This window comes from Rhyacophila brunnea, unplaced genomic scaffold (genome assembly GCF_057557595.1).
Source record: "Rhyacophila brunnea isolate RB1 unplaced genomic scaffold, BYU_Rbru_1.0 scaffold_4, whole genome shotgun sequence".
Taxonomy (NCBI): Eukaryota; Metazoa; Arthropoda; class Insecta; order Trichoptera; family Rhyacophilidae; genus Rhyacophila; species Rhyacophila brunnea.
This window is the reverse complement of record NW_028233068.1, coordinates 22,051,130-22,070,094: the sequence shown is the minus strand read 5'-3', so window position 1 is coordinate 22,070,094 and position 18,965 is coordinate 22,051,130. Positions and strand designations below refer to the sequence as shown.

At 32.9% G+C, this 18,965-nt stretch overlaps 1 protein-coding gene across 1 annotated transcript; it reads right to left on the bottom strand.

The window, feature by feature from the left end:
• Positions 1-3,722: 3,722 nt before the first annotated feature.
• Sfxn1-3 (Sideroflexin-1-3) lies at positions 3,723-18,719 on the bottom strand. The gene is made up of 9 exons (XM_085954119.1): positions 18,479-18,719; positions 16,032-16,213; positions 14,895-15,049; positions 12,962-13,079; positions 11,490-11,565; positions 10,055-10,140; positions 7,283-7,410; positions 6,276-6,460; positions 3,723-5,704 (listed from the first exon to the last, which is right to left on the bottom strand). The coding sequence occupies exons 2-9, from the start codon at positions 16,190-16,192 to the stop codon at positions 5,639-5,641; spliced, it is 975 nt and encodes a 324-aa protein (XP_085810245.1). The 5' UTR covers positions 16,193-16,213; positions 18,479-18,719; the 3' UTR covers positions 3,723-5,638.
• Positions 18,720-18,965: the final 246 nt, after the last annotated feature.

The following is an 18,965-nucleotide window of genomic DNA, read 5'->3' as shown; positions in this document are numbered from 1 at the left end:
AACAAGCCGCGTTATACAAAAAGCGTGTGACTTACGTTTCAGTCGCCATTTTGTTGACGTGTCGGCTCCGGACAAGTGCGTCGATGACAGAATTATGTTCAAAACTTCAGAGTTAATGCAACCGTAATCCCAGACCACTTAATAAATTATGAGAAATCCTTTTTTACACCCCACTTGATAATATTAATGGTTTATTTTGATAACATGACAATACACTATTCACTAAACAGAACACATAATCCACATAGTTTCAAATGTTATTAATTTATAAATTTCAACATCGTCTGATATGTAGGTAGGTCATTTTAGTATTTTTGAAACACTTAAATATTTTAATAGTTCACCTTTTCATGGTATTCTCTAAAGCACGGATACACGCATAATGGCACGTTACACTCGGAACACATGTATCTGGAATATTTTTTGGTTTTCGGCTTTTTTTTTGTATTCGCACAAAGATGACAAACTCTGCAAGGATTTATCCGTTTATTTGCGGGAGGAATTATGTCCGGCATATGCTTTGCCATCGCTCTAGCTGATAAGCGCAGTGGATGGTCGACGGGTTGCTGTGCGCGGGATGTGGCTGGAACTTGATATTTTTCAAATATTTGCCTGATTACTTTTAACTGAAAATTAGCTAGACCTGTTTTTTTGCCTGTGATAGTACTAAACAGAATATATGAATTTAATAAAAACAGATCTATGATATGGAAAGCCACCTTTTTGTACCATTTTATTGATTTTCGCATACAACTTAGTGTACTTAACATCATATCAGCTTTATCTACAGATCCCATACATTTATTATATTGGATAACACATGTAGGTTTCAGTATAGGCTCTCCGGTCTGCCTATTGAATTTTCCTGTGGGTGTAAATGAATCATTGTGCAATGTAGTCAACATATGGACTTCGCGCCGGTCGTGCCATTTTATAGCCAATAGCGAGCTACTATTTTTTGACTCCACTTCTCCTTTCTTGAGCTTCCTAAATGTTGGCATATTTCTTCGATTTTTTCGGACTGTTCCGCAAGCATTTGTTTTTTTTTCGTGAAGATGTTTAAATAAGTCTGGGCTTGAATACCAGTTGTCAGTCCACATAGTATGACCTTTACCGAAATATTCGTTCATTAATGTCGTTACCACAGCTCCCGAAATGCCAAGTCCCTGCTCATCGACAATATCTGTTCCTTCCCCGCAATATATTATGAAATCTAATATATAACCAGTCATCACATCGCAAAGAACGAACATTTTTATGCCGAAACGGTGGCGTTTTGAAGGAATGTACTGTTTAAACAGCAATCTACCTTTGAAAACAATTATGCTTTCGTCGATACATAAGTTCTCGTGCGGCATCATTGTTTTTTTGAATATTTCTCGGCAATGGTCGATCAGAATTTTAATTTTATGTAATTTATCTCCAGGAATTTGAGTATTGGGATCCGAAAAGTGCAACATCCTCAAAAGCAAAGTATATCTGTCTCTTGGCATTACTTTCCCGAACATTTGGCTGGATAAGAGTGGATCGGTTGACCAATGTTCCTCTATTGTGATGTGACGATTTCTAGTCATCAACATACTTACAGCAAAAAAAATGTACATTTCTGGGACGTCTGTGTTGACCCACTTATGCATTCGTGATTTCGGCGATGGTTCTTGTCTTCTAATGTCTTCTGTATAATAGTTATTTGTTTCGATTACGATTCTGTCCATTATATTTGAATTCAAAAAATGCTCAAAAAATTCTATTTCTTTAGAGCTATCTGATAAATTTGTGTGCGGGCTGACTCCAGAAAAGAAATCATCAAATTCGTGAACAACTGGTATGAAAGGTCCAGTAGTCCACGAAGACAGATCGTCAACATTACGATTTACATTTAAATTAGAGGCGGCGGCAGCAGCACTTTCTGATGGGGCACTGGAAGTATCTGAATCATCGTAGTACTCATTTTCACTCAATTCATAATCTGAATCAGGATCATGAATTGCTTCTCCCATTTCATCGCTCAAATTACCAGGGATATCCATTTTAAAATAATGACAAAATATCGACCACACACAATATGCTATCACAAAATGTTTTTAATTTTTCCGATACAGAAATTTTCAATTGTGTGAAAATGTTTATTTACTTAACATATCTTTTCTTTATAAATGACTGATAACTAAGGTAAATAAACAACTTTTGTCCGTTTTACCTATTAGTATAATCAGAAAATAGTATTTAAAAATGTTAATCAACAATAAACAAAGAGAAATATTGAATCGCGGACTCTTATATTTAAATTACACCTTGTTCAAATTATTTTCCGAAACTATTAACTCGCGGATAATATACTAGCAGGTAGACGAATGAATGCAATCTCAAAAAGCATTCCTTTTGTAAAATGTTTTGTAAATTCACTTTGATCAATGTAACTTTCTCATATTCTATATAACAGTTTATGCACCAAATAGTTTTTCAATCACTAAAAAACAATATAACATATTATATCGCGAATTCGTATCGCTACAAACGCGTCAGTCAAATATCTTCGGCGCACATGCACTAAGAAGCGATAAGACACTAATATACCCGGCAAGTTTGAATTGGCCCGATGACTGATATTTTTTTATCCAAGACACGCTCCCGAAAAATATTTATTTAAATTAGATAGAACAAAAGTTTAGGCTATTCATTGACAGATGTCAAGAGAAGGATGATTTCTGAATAAATTAAATCAATATTAGATTTTTTCGCGCCTGGCCGAAAGCAGTACTAGGCAAACGAAAATCGAAATGACTTTAGTCAGCTGACGCGCGGATGACTTGCGCGTATAGGCTGACTAAAGTCAGTTGCCGCGTTAGAAAGGTTAAACAGAATTGTAGAAATTGTAGTTAATATTACTAAAAATTATTTGTACATTTTTTAAGTTTTGCATGCATGTTTGTATAGAGCTTTGTATATGTTTTATTATTTCCTGCAGAGTCGAAGCAAACAAAATGACACACCTAGATAATATTTGAATATGAAACATACACATAGGTAATATTGTAAAAATAAACCACTATTGACGTATATATCAAAATGATAGCAGTCATAAATAAATATCATCTGTGTACTTAAAATTATACCTGTGAACGCAAGCATACTTCTAAAAACCTTTAAAAAACCATTTTGTCATACACTAATAAAATTTAAAAAAATTAATAACACATTGTAAAAAGTATTTGACAAAATTAAAAAACACAACTTCCTGCCGTCTCTAGTGGCACCATTAAATAAGCGACAAAGTACCAAATATAACATAAATATTTGAAATAAAATATGTAACATAAATATATGTAACAGCTGCTGAATTAAGAAATTGTAAAAGCTCCATAAGTGTAAACATGAATTGTTTATAAATTACAATTGTTACCAGTGAGGTCCTTAGGCAAAATGTTGTCCTTAAGCAGATTTTGAATACTGCCCTTTTCCATTTTTAGTTTCAAATTATATGAAAATTCATTAGGTACCTAGCTTCATACCTATTTTTTTTAACAGACAAATACACCAAAAATCTTTAAATTGATATAATTAGACCATTTTCACAAACCTACTCTCAAACAGTAGTAAATTTAGGTAATGGAAGTCATGTAGTCACGATAAACCGCCATTAGAATATTAATTACAACAGGTACCTAATTACAATACAACAATGGACATGTTGTCATGATTTTTTGTTTCGATTATTTTTTAAACTTTAATGTCGATATTTTCTAATTAAGTGACCGCATCGTCTGCTTTATGGAAAACCACCACTGCTTCCAAAAAATTGCATTATATGTATTTCATTCCTTCATTCGCCGCCCCTATGCAACGCATGACTTACCCATCACCACGGGACGTCACCGATTATTACAGATTTTACAGTTATTAAAAATAACATATATACGTTTGATGAACTTTCATAGATCCTTAATATGTAAAATACTTATGCTCAAATTACACGATTCGACACAATCCCCGCTTACCATCTGACCCCCTGTGACATAAAAATGTCATATATGGATAATCTGGAGCAAAATAGTAGAGTTTAAATACTGTTTGCCCAAACCAACTCGACTATAGTGAACGACTGTCTGCAAAGTCTGTACTATTGACAGCATGATCTGACATTTGGCTATATAATTATCGCATGGACCGAAAATATACTACTATTCTAAATATCATCCCCAATGGGTTTATGGTAACATTCGAAATAACAAAATACAAAGACAGTCTGTTTCCAATTTTACCAAATTAATGATATTTTTAAGTCTCAATCACAACAAGCGTCAACATGATTTAATTGGTGTCTAAATCGCTGTCCGTAACAGCTAGGTATGACTGACGATTGCTCGTGACAGTTGGCGTAAATCTGCAAGACTGTTTATGAATGCCATTATAAATGCATACCTATTCAATTATTATTGTTAAATATGTGCTTTAAATTATTGTTACACCAAGCAACTAATTCATTCATTCTATTTTACCATATTAAAATGTAATAATAATAATCATCATTTGGCTTAGTAGGTCAATTTTTCAATTGAACCATTCATATAAGTTGGAGATTGTTCGAGACCAAGAATGAGGTGGATTTACTGAGTGAAGGATAGCTGGCGCAGGAAGGGGAGGCCTGGAAACTGAGAGGAATGACGAAGAATAAGAGTCAGAGGAAAGTGCTTATGGATATAGCGCTGTATAAGAGAAGATTAATATGTATTAATGAAAAGCATTATCAGTCTGGCTAGTATTAATACATACATACATCACGTGTATAATACATCATACGGTGGCCGCGCGGCATAAGCGTTGGACTATAAAGCCGTGGGTCTCAGGTTCGAATCCTGGGTCTGGCAAGTACACATATTGTTTTTCAATTTGTGTGTGTCAGGGTATGGACTAGTAGGTTGAACAAGTTTGGCTGACATCCATTTCTCGTAAAAAACAAAATCTGTCAATACAAACCTCCACTCTGTGGAGGCCCATATGATCCTATCAGGATCGGACATGGTCGGAAAACATCAGAAAAATTTACAAACTTCATAATTACCAGAAATCGTCATTTTGGGTGGAGGGTGTTTAACTTTTTTCAAATTTCAAAATTCCATTTAATACGAAAATTAAACCGTCTTTACTAAGTTATTTTGCATTTACGAAGATTACATGCTAGAGCAATATTTGGATTCTTTTCTCTACTTATGACTTGTTCGACAGTTTAAACTATAATGTATAATATGTGTTCTCAGAACTAGGCTAACTGTTATAATTTATTATAAATGGTTCGAATACATTCTTTGGTTGTTTACCAACTAACTATTGACATAACACATGACTATTAACCAATAATCGTTATATATATTTGGACTGCAGATTTGTATATTATATAATTTAAAATATGTACAAAAATAGACTGAAAAACGAATTCACTTTTATTAAGTTATACGGCGACGTAAGATGTAATAAGGTGAGTAAATACCATAATGACTACAATCATCAAATTTGGAATTACGTTTATAAAAAATATATTTTTTATATTTGCTATATTTTTTTTTAAAAAACATGCAAAATTTGATGAAATATCCATGAGTGTAGATGTTGGAGTAATGATCTTGATGTCATCAAAACCTTACAAGCCTTTATTATAAAAGGCTAATGATGGCGAGTTATCTGGATAATGTTTCTTGATATTCTCCTGAAAATGTGAAAAACTAAATGTTAAAAACTTTAAAATACTGTAAATAATGACAGTAAAAGACTTATACTAAATTTATCTGAAGAGTTTTAACTGCCTTAATTACTTTTTGGCAGAGCCTGGGTAGCATAATTAATAATGTTATAGAAAAAAAATCTTTAATGTTTTACTACAGCAGTTTCAAAAGGATGGTTAAAATCGGTATAAGCAATGTAATCTAAAAAAGGCAAATATAATTTATTTAGTATTAGAAATACAACTTGAGTAGGTACCCAACAAATAGATGTACAAAAAGTATGATGTATAATTGGCTCAAGATAATGTGTCGTAACTCGACAATTTATTATAATACAGCTGCGAAGGGAGAAAGAAGATACTTATAAAAAGTAATCTATCATTTTCACTCCTAGGGGACATTATAATCTTCCTATCAGAGGTAAACCTCATTAACGCATTGAAGACAGATTAAATTTTACAGACATAAATGCGTACGGTAGCAAGTGGATCTCTTCTGAAGCCGCCTTGGGTGTATGCTAGATAAAAAAAAAACCTAACAATCTTATATGGATACCTGAATTTCAATTTCAAGTCGATGCACTGGAATAGCAGCTCTCTGTGAGAAGATAGCGCAGCAAAGCGGGGTAGCAAGAGCCAGGCAGACGGCGACGAGCCCCACCTGAATTGGCCCAGCAAGCCACGCGCGACGTGCTAAAAGGCCGCGACGCTCTAATGCTGATATCACTACTGGTGTCACCACTGAAATAAATAAATAGTCATGTTCAAATATAACCTGTTTTTCAATGGAAAAAAAAATATGCAATAAATAATCATACATCCATCACTGCTAAGCAGGACTGGCCGTGAATTTCTGTGAATAATTATAAATGTAAGTATGGTACCAGACATAATATACTATGATTCAACAATTTATTAAAAGAACGCAAAATCCACATATTTTAATTGTCTGGCATACAATAAATTATCGGCAGCGACTGCTAGCAATTTCCTAATTCTTGCAATTCCAGACCCATATTCGAATAGGAAATATATTCTAAATATTCACTTTATAGATCTGTTTTTCAAAATCAGTGTACTTAAAAAAAAATATGTAGGATGTATGCACATCATGCCCCCACACCCTGAAGCGGGCCCCCAGGCCAGGATCTTTGGTAGGCCCTCCTAGCTATCACGAAGATTAAAGGCAGTATGGCGAATATATTCAGTATATTTTTTCTTTAGTATTTTTTAATACATCCACTTGAATTATTGAATTGTCGAGTATCGACACACATCAAAAATTACATCACATAACTACATGTTTAAAAACCATAATCAACATTAATATTTGAAGTAAATTAGATCGCAGGCATCTTTTTTAGTATTGGGGTCAATTTGTGATGTGTGTTTATCTTACTTATCTGGTTGACCCAGCGGGCCGGGCCCCTCCTGAGCCTGGGCCTCCAGGCTAGAGCACTGTTAACCCCCCCTTGTGGGGACCATGAGGAACATAATATATCTTCTTTCTTTCATTTAATTACATCTAATTATTGGTAGTTTACAATATTTATGACAACTTACCCATTCCTGGTAGAGCCATACAAACTCTAGACATTGTTACAAGCGCGATTCCTTCTTTAGCTGCTGTTGTTGACTTTCCTAATCTCTGGCCATCTTCTGATTCTACCGGAACACCTTCTTGGATTTCTCTGAAAGATTTCATATCATCAACATATGTGTTGACACATATCAAACGTCGTAAAGTCCACTGAATGTCAAACTGAGAAAAATGCAGTTTTATCATATCGTGTAATACAAATGGTTGTAACATGTGAGATATTGTAAGATAATTGAATCTAATACCCACGATGGCTACAAGGATTTTTTCTTCTCAGCTTCGGTGCTCGACCTCTTTCTGGCTTTGTCTGGATCCACAAAATCCACTTCTACATCCATTTTATGTTATAATTGTTTATAAATTAAGGAAAATGATAGGTGCCATCGTTCATCTTTAGCTTGTGGACTTAAGGTGGTTTGAAAAAATATTGATCTTTCGAAACGTGATTTCATACGTAAACAGTGGACTTTTGGGGGTTTGCAGTATACCATAATGTGCAGATTTGCATACTCTATTAAACGTATATCAAAAGTCATTTTTTTCAATATGTGGACTTTACGGCGTTTGATATCCATCAACACATATCAGTGTGCTGAATAAATTTTAAATCAAATTAAATATTCTACATGTGCTTATTATATTTTATACATCAGTGGCAAAGGGTTTGATGTAGGCTATGGAAATCCGACATAAATAGTGTACACTAAACTTTGTCAGTCATATAACACTTATTTGTTTTCATTGAACTAAGAATAGCAATCTCATTTGGTGCTGGTTAGTTTTTAAAATTCAATTAAACCCTGCCTAAACCAAAACATCATAGTAAGTAGTGAAGATCTGACAAAAATAGTGTACACTTTGTCAGTCATACTTATTTGTTTTCATTCAATTAAGTGTATAAATTGCAACTGTTTAAAATTCATGTAACGCCTGCCTAAGCCAAACCATAATAGATAAAAAAATATTCTTTTATCTATAAAATATCTAAAATTATTTATGATTTAAAGGCATAATTTTAGATTGAAGAATTTTTTGTCTAATATATATTAAGACTTAGTTTACGCAGGGTTCAATTGAATTTTAAAAACTATCAACTCCATGTGCAATTTGTATTCTCAATGAAAACCATTGGCGGCTTAATCCGGAAAAACCTAGCAGGTCAATTTTGAATATATTATTTTAATTTGCCTTTTCGTTGTATACTGAAAAGACGTATTGCAAATTGACTTTTTATACATTATAGAATAAGTGCTAGAAATTGTTATAGGTCGGTACCTACTAACCCTTCAAAAAATGTCCGTTTTTCATAACGCCAACCCATCGTTAACCGAAATTGCACACAACGCATTATAATTTTTTGTAAATCAGGTCCACTTTTCTTTCTTTGCTTTTTGAAAAATCATCAATCACACGATTATAAAAATTGTCTATTTTTCCCACATATTTTTTTTCAATACTGAGCATTGCAAGAGCGGTCAGTCTATCCTGGCCCTATTGCGTAGAAAGGTTTTTATTCTTTTGAGAGTGGAAAAACATCTTTCACTTTCAACTGTTATCATTGGTATGACGCAAATAAATTGGAGAACTTTGATCGACTCGGAAAATGTTTCGTTGAAATTATTGCTGAGTAAAAAATGTAGAAGAGAAACTGCACTAATAGCGCCATGCAAATCATCTCGTTGATAAAACACCAATAATTCATTTTTTAACTTGATTATGTTTATTTCTTCTAACAGTTTTACCAAATTTACTTGACGTGTGGGAAAATTATTTTTAAAATCAGTGTTTTTTTTTTTTTTTAACAAATCGGATATAATGAGATGATCGTTGGATGCAAATCGTGCTTCCATTTCCATTATAATTGTATCACAGACTTCAATTGCTACTGCGTGCGTACTAACTGCTTCACAAAAATGTTATAAATCACCAAAAACTCTTTATATATTATTAAAATAACCAAAGGCATTCGTCAAAACCTGTCAACGAATCCGAACCGCATACACAGTTGCGTCTTGAGACCAATTATCTAGTCAGTGTTATCATTCTGTTTCATTTAATTAGGTGAAAAAATCTTTTGTCTCACACTCGGGCATTGCCGATATTACAGTAATTCACGCACCGTTACAAGCTTCGATCTCGTATTTTGTGTTATATCGATCTCTGTCTTATGTATGAGAAACGAGAGAGAAAATTTTATAAAAATATTCAATTTGGGTCAATTTTCAGACTGCCGGCGAACACAATATTTTTGTTCGGGGAATTATCGCCCAAACAAAAAAAGCCCAATAGACTGGGTTGACACAATATCGCGCGCCCTATAATTTCAAATCCACCGATTATTATTAATATTATTATATATGACATTGCACATATTATTAATATTATTATGTCGATTGTAATGCCGGGTCCACACCGAAAACAAGTCGCGCGACAACTCGTTAAATTTTACGATAAGCATGATAATTATCGTAAAATTTCTTAAGCAATTATGATAATTATCGTAAAATTTAACGAGTTGTCGCGCGACTTGTTGCCGGTGTGGCCGCACTTTTAGGTATTTATTTTGGCAGGTCAATGACCGAATGACCTATAGAGGGAGCCGCCAGTGATGTAAACAAATAAGTATTACTGACAATGTTTAGTATTAACCATTTATGTTGAATCTCAACAGCCTACATCCACCCTTCGCCACTGTTATACGTTAATATTTGCATGATGTTATGAATACAACTTACTTCATTCTCATCATCGGAATGTTGATACAATTGGAAGCAGCCACTGCCGCAAATGGAACAAGGCGACCAACCACTTTGGGCATTGTCTGAAAACCAAAATTACAAAGATATATACATACGAAATATGTATGTTTATAAAATATGAATATTTAAGAGTTTGAAAAGAGACAGATTCATGAATATTCTTCAATGTTCCGTGAAAATTTTATAATTTGAATAGTATGCATTGTCACAAAAATCATTGGAAAGTACTGCCTTACTAATTAAATTTTACTGCCAGGGTTCCATTACCTGGGCAACTACTATAAAATGTACCGCATTATCTTGAGGTTCGATAGTTTTGATATGTGACAAAACAAGACAAATCAATACAATAATCACATTTGCTCTGCCTAGATACTGTGCTTGGAAAGTATTCACATATGCACATATTCATGGTTAAATGGTTCCACTACATATTTTTGCCAGTTCAGATAGCCTAGCGTCAACATCCTGTGGTTTTGCATGACATGCTACATAATAATATTATCCCTGACTTACCTGACATAAAGCAAATCCTCTACATACACATACAAGTAGAGTGGTGTCAGATTCTTGTGACAGTGCAAGTGACTCATTTAGATGTTGGTGCCGTTACTTTCAAATGACACTAATAGCACCTGTACACGTGCATGGATTTACTTGCAGTACTTGCTTTTAAACTACGCTAATAACTGCTTACACATAAAAGTGCCTACTGTCTCTCCAATCTCATTCTTCAAGAGTAAGCGAGACACGATGTTGTCATTTTATAGTACTATTTGACAGGTCATTAAAATTGGTTAACCTCAAAATTAGTCTGCGCAGTTTAGTTCGTTTTTTTACCAGCAGGTTTGCCACTATCGTTCTACTGAGCAGGCACAGATATTGAACAAATCCCATCTGTCGTATGAAAATTCAGAAGCTTTCGAACATTTCTGATTTATGCATGCAATCTTGCAACTTGCATGATAATATATGTTTACACGTGTATTTTCTTGTTATGGCCGTGATAATACATACTGTCAGCAGTAAGTCCATGCACGTGTAAACGGGGTATAACACCGTTCAAGTGATTTCATCGTGGCCGCAATGCCAGAAGAATCTGTCCTTTCTTCGCTCATTACAATGGTATGAATACAGAAACCCATTACACATAGTCCTCGTTAGGAGCTCGCATTTATATTATATAACATTATATTTGTGTCGCTGAGTTTCAAAACCCGCTATAACACTTTTTTGAAATAATTAAGATTATAGTTCAAAAAGTTTTTGTTGATTTTCTCAACATAATGAAAAAGTGTTATATGGGGTTTTGAAACTCAGCAACACATTTATCATATTCTGAAAATAAAATTTTAAATAATGATGCTAGGTAAGTGTAAATAGTTATCAATTGAATATTATTATTAGGTACCTTTGTAAGTGAGTTAAGTCCTAATGCAGTGACCAAAGCACCTCCAGTTGCACATAAATAAGATGTGAGAAGCTGCCTGAAATATCAAAATTATAATCAATTGCCGAAATAGACATTACTATTTTGCAAGTCCACTCCGACTTAAATGCAGATTATGATCTACATTCTACACAGTATACGCAAGACTAATGCTCGATTCAAATCAGAAAAGCAGAACCACATTTATACTGTTATCTTTCTTGTGCATGATGAATAAATAGAGCAGCATTCTATTTACATATTCATTTGCAACTAAATCGAATGGATGATTTTGGCTGGCTCTTGATTTAAAGCGGGCATACATAATGTTTCAGGAACGACATAAACAATTATTATTGAAAAGGCATCTATTGTTTTCAATTTATTATACTGATGCATGTACGTGTTTTTAAACAGCGATATTTTGTCAAATTGATATAATTAACATTAACATTCAATCTTTTCTTATGCAAATAGAATCTTAATGCTGTATTCTGTGAAGAAAAATTCCGCTTGTTCAAAACATGCATGCTTCTTGTGCTCCAATATGGCAGTGAGATGTGGTATGTTACCAGTGCCCAAATGTCTTGAGTTTTGAAATTTGAGTACGATAGTGTCTCCGCCAATTCTCAGGGGCACACTAGTACGACTGCATTACAAACACTCATAGAGTTTGTGAGCTGCCATGGTAGTCCTCAATGACTGACGTAATCACGAAGACATGCTTCATGAGGGTTGGCTTATTCTAAATGCAGTTGTGTGGCCGAGCTTTCCTCTTGCAATAGAAGAATTTGGTCTTTACAAAGAATCGACAACGTGCCAGTTGGTGGCAAGTTGTACTTCCGAGATATTACATATTTTTAAGTTTGAAGGGTTAAATCAGTTAAAAAAATATTTCTAGAATGTTCTTGGCAATTTTAAAATGTATAATGCCAAGCACGGGCAAAAGTTTAACGGCCTCTAGTCTATACACTAATACCTCAATTCACAGCCAAAATACATACCTGGAATGTTGGTCATAAGGCGAACAGATAACATAATAAATTATTTATTTTCATACAAAAATTTTAACTATTCAACGGTCACACGGACAAGAATGTGGCAAAGCGGAGACTCATCTTTTCTAAGGTTCGGTCAAGTAGCTGAAAACCAAACCAAATCTGCGGTCAGACGACGGCTATTGATTTTTTTTTTAACCATCTTGAAACAAATTCTGAGATTTTCAATTTATAAAAATAAACCGGCCATGGTTAGGTCAAATTATCAAGATATCATCAATATCATATTTTTATTCAATCTACAGAATGACGCTTGATACGGAACTCTTTCAAAGTAATAAGGATCAATGTTTTTTTCAAGTTTCTTAAATCTTATTGAAGGTGGTATTCATTACTCATTGATTTTTTTGATAGTGGAAACAATGTGAAGGGATGTAATGATACGGAATGACATACTTTTGAGGAATCGGAGAATCTCCAGATCTGTTGGTATAGTTGACCAGCGCATTGAATGACTGATTGGTCCATTGCCAGAAGACTACTGCAGGAGCAGACCGGTAAAATATTAACATACCTAAAATCATAGAAATATCATACATATAAGACATTTTAATAGTTTAAGCATTCACAGTTGTTGACATTTACGATTGAATTATTAATGTTTCACATAAAGCAATCGGGACCAGCCATTTCTCAATCCATTGGTACGGCCAATGAGGTTTGATTTCATTATTGTACAACTAATTTCATGAATGACCACACTGATAGCAACTGTACAATTTTGCATGAAGGCATAAAATCTCATCGTCAGACATGACAATAATTATATAAGTAGCATAAGGGTTAGTTTACATTTGATTCAATAACAGTGACAAATTTATAGACATGTACTTCTTCATAATATGGTATGGCATGCTCAATCTACATCTCTATTCTAGAACCCTCATATCTTGGCTGCGATTTTATGACGCTGCATAGAGTGGTAAAGATTTTTCATGGGATTGTGGGCGTATAAATATACCTGAAAGTAATATAGCGTCGTGGGTCCCAGGTTCGAATCCTGGGTCTGGAAGTACAAATATTGTTTTTCAATTTGTGCATGAGTCAGAGTATGGACCTAATAGGTTGAGCAAGTGGCTGACATCCATTTCTCGGAAAAACAAAATCTGTTAATACAAACCTCTACTCTGGGGAGGCCCATAAATGATCCTATTAGGATCGGACATGGTCGGAAAACTGTTAATCCTAGGTAGAATCTGATGAATACCTCTGAATACATCCGAAGAAGATAGATGTTTTTTACTTTCTCCACAAATTGTATTTTTTTACCATTACTGGTTTCGGCTATTAAAACACATGCATAAAATGGAACTGGTCTTGTTAAAATATGCTAAAAAAGTATAAAGTATAAAACTTTACTTTAAAGTATAAAAATCTACCATAATTATGATATGTCATACTATAGGTATGCCTTATTTTTTCGGCATACGAAGAAGGCAAGAAGTCACTTCAATTGTATTGAATTGAGTACTTAGTCTCTAAGTGGTTTTTTAACATTCTCCAAGGCACAGCCTATGAATGAAAGAAGTCACTCAATGTCAAATGTTGATTTATTTTTTAGTATGTACGTATATGTAGGTACTTTAAAAGTCATTATCTCCTATCAAAGAATTATACCATAGAAAAGGGAATCTATTTCCAAAAATAGATAAGGTAATGTATAGTCAAAATCTAAAAAGAAATAGGTTCATATTCATACATAATAATTATTATCATGTATTCATAATATATTATTATGTTGTAATCTAAAATAATTTATTTCTAACACATAGAAAACGTATAAATTGTAAAGATATAAAAAAATACCCTTATGCTTAATTCTATTCTGCTTATAATTTGTCGCACTTAAGGTTTGATCAGCTAGGTAATAAAAAAGGGCATTTTGTCATAATTTGAAAATATGATACATAGAGAGAAAAGACTGATCTGATGTTACAACCAATTGTTGACACTTGAATTCCATAAACGCCACTTATCACAAATATTGACACGTGGACTAAAAAGTTTTTGGAAAAGAACATTATTATAATTTTGTTAGTTAATACTTATTATTGGACTAAGCCAATGATTCATTGGTACTTATAGCGCCTGTACACGTGTATAGATTTACTTGCACCAATAGTGTGTATTTTAAACTATCGCGATAATAACTGCTTACACATAAAAGTGCTGACTGTCTCACCAATCTCATTCTTCAAGAGTGAGACGCAACGTTATCATTGTATGATACTATTTGACAGGCCGTGAAAATCGGTTAACTCAGTTGTTTCTAATAATTATTTTAGTGGACGCTCATTTCTATTTGTATGTTAAATAATGTCATACTCACACCCTGTAATGGCAGTGTTGAAGGGAACCTGAGCACTCATTCTTCCAGGTAACAGCATTTTTTCACCAGTGTCAGGATGGAAAGCAGAATCGTATAGGTTTTTCGCTTTCCATAAGCCATCTTCGCCTAGCTGTGGAGGAACCAGTCCATCTTTTCTATATAAAAACAAACCAATGTTAAAATCATGTAATAATTTACATGTATGGTGTTAACAACTGTCAATTCTTGGTGGAAATATATTGTATTCCTTTTCAAATGAAACAGGTACTACGCATTGTGTTTTATTTTAATTAAAAATGTACTTAATTATTGTAAATGTAAGTATGTCTCAGTTTACTTGAAATGATGCATCGATGTGAACAATCTAAGCACTTATTATTGTGATACTATACACATAAACACATTTGAAACTGGAGTGCATTTATCTAAATTTAATCATAATTTCTTTTTCGCCTATTAACTTGCCTGATTCAACAAAAATATTCAAGGAATCAAACTCAAACAATATAACTAGGTACTGAGTTTTAGAATTCTAACATGCCTTTCTATAAGTAGATAAATAGCACTGGGATAGATTATGAATTGATAGCATTGTCTTTCTGTCCTCAAGGTGGTACAACTCATGAACTACAAAAACTGTCCGGCATATTATATTATTCCATAATAAATTATTGTTTTCCGCAGCTGATGACATTTGTTGTTAATGAATTTAAGACATTTTATTATTGCTAGACAGATGTACAATAGAAAATTTAAATGAGGAACTGGTCTGCTCAGCATAATTTCTTGTGTAGCATCCTTTTGAGTTTATATAACAGCAAACCTCATTACTGAATTATTATAATTTTAATTTTCCATATTACAACACGCAGCACAAATGGCCCCCTTCATTTAGTTAGATTAAAGTCCATACAAGTCAAAAATGCCGCAATTTAACTAGTATACATAATATGTTGCCTATGTCGTTATAATATACCCTTTATGTTCATACAAATATGCTTTGTTACTTACTGTATATTTTAATATTTAATGATTTTATGATAATTCTTTGTATAATATTTAACATTGAATAGCAGTACCTTTTTAAGTCCAGTTTATGCATCAGGACCGATAAGTAAAATTTCTTTGTGTAGCTACCTGTATTTTTTAACAACTTCGGCTGCTTTGTCTAGGTCTCCTGAAGTGGCAAGAAGGTTCAACGGATTTGTGATGGTCAGAAAATGTTTTGCTCGGCCAGCGTAAGTGCTTTGGTCATATCTCGGCTTTTCTATGTTCACGGCAAACGATGTCCCAGCCATTTTGTATTATTGCAAGTATATCTGAAAAACAAAACGACGTATATGTATAATGGAAATAATATGCATAATTTATATATTATTATACTTAGGGAATGTTACTGGCATTACATTACAAAATAAGTACATGAATAATAATTGATAATTTTTGTATAAGGTTATTAGAAGTATTCCGTTATTTTGTCGTCAAAATAGATTATTGTCAAGGCAACAAAACAATTTATCAGGGGCACACGATAAAAGAATTTTGAAATATTTACTTACATTATATCTATGACAATATTTTAAAATTCAAACCCAAAAATATAATACCTAAAGAAGAAAGTTTTCAACATATTGGTTAGATAATATTAATAAGTTAAAATGAAAGAAAAACATTGTTTGACAGGAATATTTATTTTGGACGTTAAAATAATGAGATTAAACCACGTTCAAAAAGATAAAGTAAGTAAGTATCTAACTCATGTTTATCAGCTACAAAAATGACATGATAAATAAATTTACTTCTGAGCAAACATCACCGCACTGAAGTGAAAAATGTCACCAAGTTGCTAAACAGATACAAATCTATATGATATGAAACTAATTGATACAAATCTGATTGATACGAATCTTCTGAAATAGTAATCTTATTTTATCAGACTAGTGATAATTATATCACTAGTAAACGCATATGAAAAAGTATTACAAATTATTCATTAACAGTATTAACACCCTACTACATTATATATAACTGGGTACTTATTAATAAATAATTATCCTGTACTAGGCTAGATTCAGAATTATGTTGTCAATCATTATCTTTAACTTACACCAGGTAATCTTTAACCAGAATTATTCCACCAGTATGAAGTTGTCTGCTGAGTGAGGGCACCACGTGCTAACATTTGACATAATATCATTTCATACTTTTTATACTGAGATGAGCTTAGTAGTTCTAAATTCATGACAATTTATGACGGTATATCTATAGAAGTGTAGTGCTTTTCAGCCAGAAAACCCAATATACGTTGAAAGAACCATTGATTTACTATAATATAAGATGAGGCATTAGCTAAATTTGTATAAGTTTGACGTCTACATAGTTTTTGACATTTTATTGCGACCGAGCGGTTTGCCAATAACGTTATATTATATTACTAAGGCACAGGTAAGCAAGTGAAATCAGAAAATGGATTCTGTAGAACTTCTATGTATAAGAACAACTCCATCAGCACAGTAAAAAAAATTCAAACCCCCTCGGAAAGAACACTAGTGCAAGAGCACTGAGAAACGTTACATATTTATAAATCAAAACATTCTCAAAATAACAAGAATCAACATTTTTATACGTATGTTTAAATATGCAATATTCAACGAGAAGGCTTTACTGATAATTTGTCATTCACAATTCAATTTTATAATAATATATCTCTTGATCCTATACACACATAAATGTGTTATTTGTTATATGACATAGGTACCTATATTATAGGCAGTTAGAACTTATTGTTGACAAGATAATAATCGTGACACTTATATTTTTTGTATTTTTTATACAGCTGTCATTATCCAACAGTTTTCAATTATTTCCTGAATATAATATTTTTGAACAAATTGAACAAAATAAGAACATGGGTAATTAAATTATTAAGCAATGTAGGTAGGTAGGTACCTACTTTAAAAAATCTGCAAAGATAATATTTTTTAAACAAAATATTTATAGGCAGTTGGAAGGTACTTAGGTACCTAGGTAATAATATAGAATAGATTTAAAACATTCAAATACAGTATAAATTATTATAATATTAGTAGATATTAATAATAACCTATCACAAATCAAACATACCATACCGAGCAAACTGTATGTTGAATGGACATCAAATCATTACATAACAATACACCTGCCTTTTTTATTAGTAAGTTAATATTAATAAAATCCTTTCACTTATGTATGTACCAACTAAATATTATGACGTTTCGTGCTAGTATAAGTAATTATAATTAATATTACCTTGGTGAAAGTTTCATAAATTATTGAATGATATTATCCTTTTAATAACACCGTATTTTAAATAATTATGAAGTAGGTACCTACTAATCGAAAAGAAACAGGTCGCAGTTTTTAAAATACTTAGATTAAGTAGGTACTGTCTTTTCATTCATTATTTTGATTCAAATATTAAATTGTTTTGTTGTAGGCATTATTTGATATGAAGTTATTGCGTCAATTGATTTATTTTTGATACGCAACCATGCACATTATAATGTAAACAATATACAAATCGACATATTTTTAAATTCACTTACAGTAAAATATTCAAAATAATTATGTGCAGCGAACAATCTCTCGCCCGGTCGATATTCCTTGCGATGTTTTGGTTCCAGCACTGATTGGACGATGATTATTTCACAAATGTTTTATTTAAATCACGGTTGACTTGTTAGTTTATCTGATCATTTAAATAAAATTGACGGACTTTGATACCGAGGAGCGTTAAACAGCTGTCAATACAAAGACGACCGCGAACGTTCGCGCCCCTCAAAAATTACCAGTTTTGATCAGTGGCCAGTGATGCCAATTGCCAACGCAATTCAATCGAAAAACATGATAAGGAAGTAGTACCAACATTATTATCCGTGCTACGGGTACGAAATTAAAAAATGAAATTGAGTAGGTTGATAGATCAATGTGTTGCAACTAAACTTACGTGTGTATGAAAGTATTGTAATTATTTTAAAAGCAAATGGATGTGCCCATATCCAGTCTCTACTACAACAAATCTCAGTTAACACT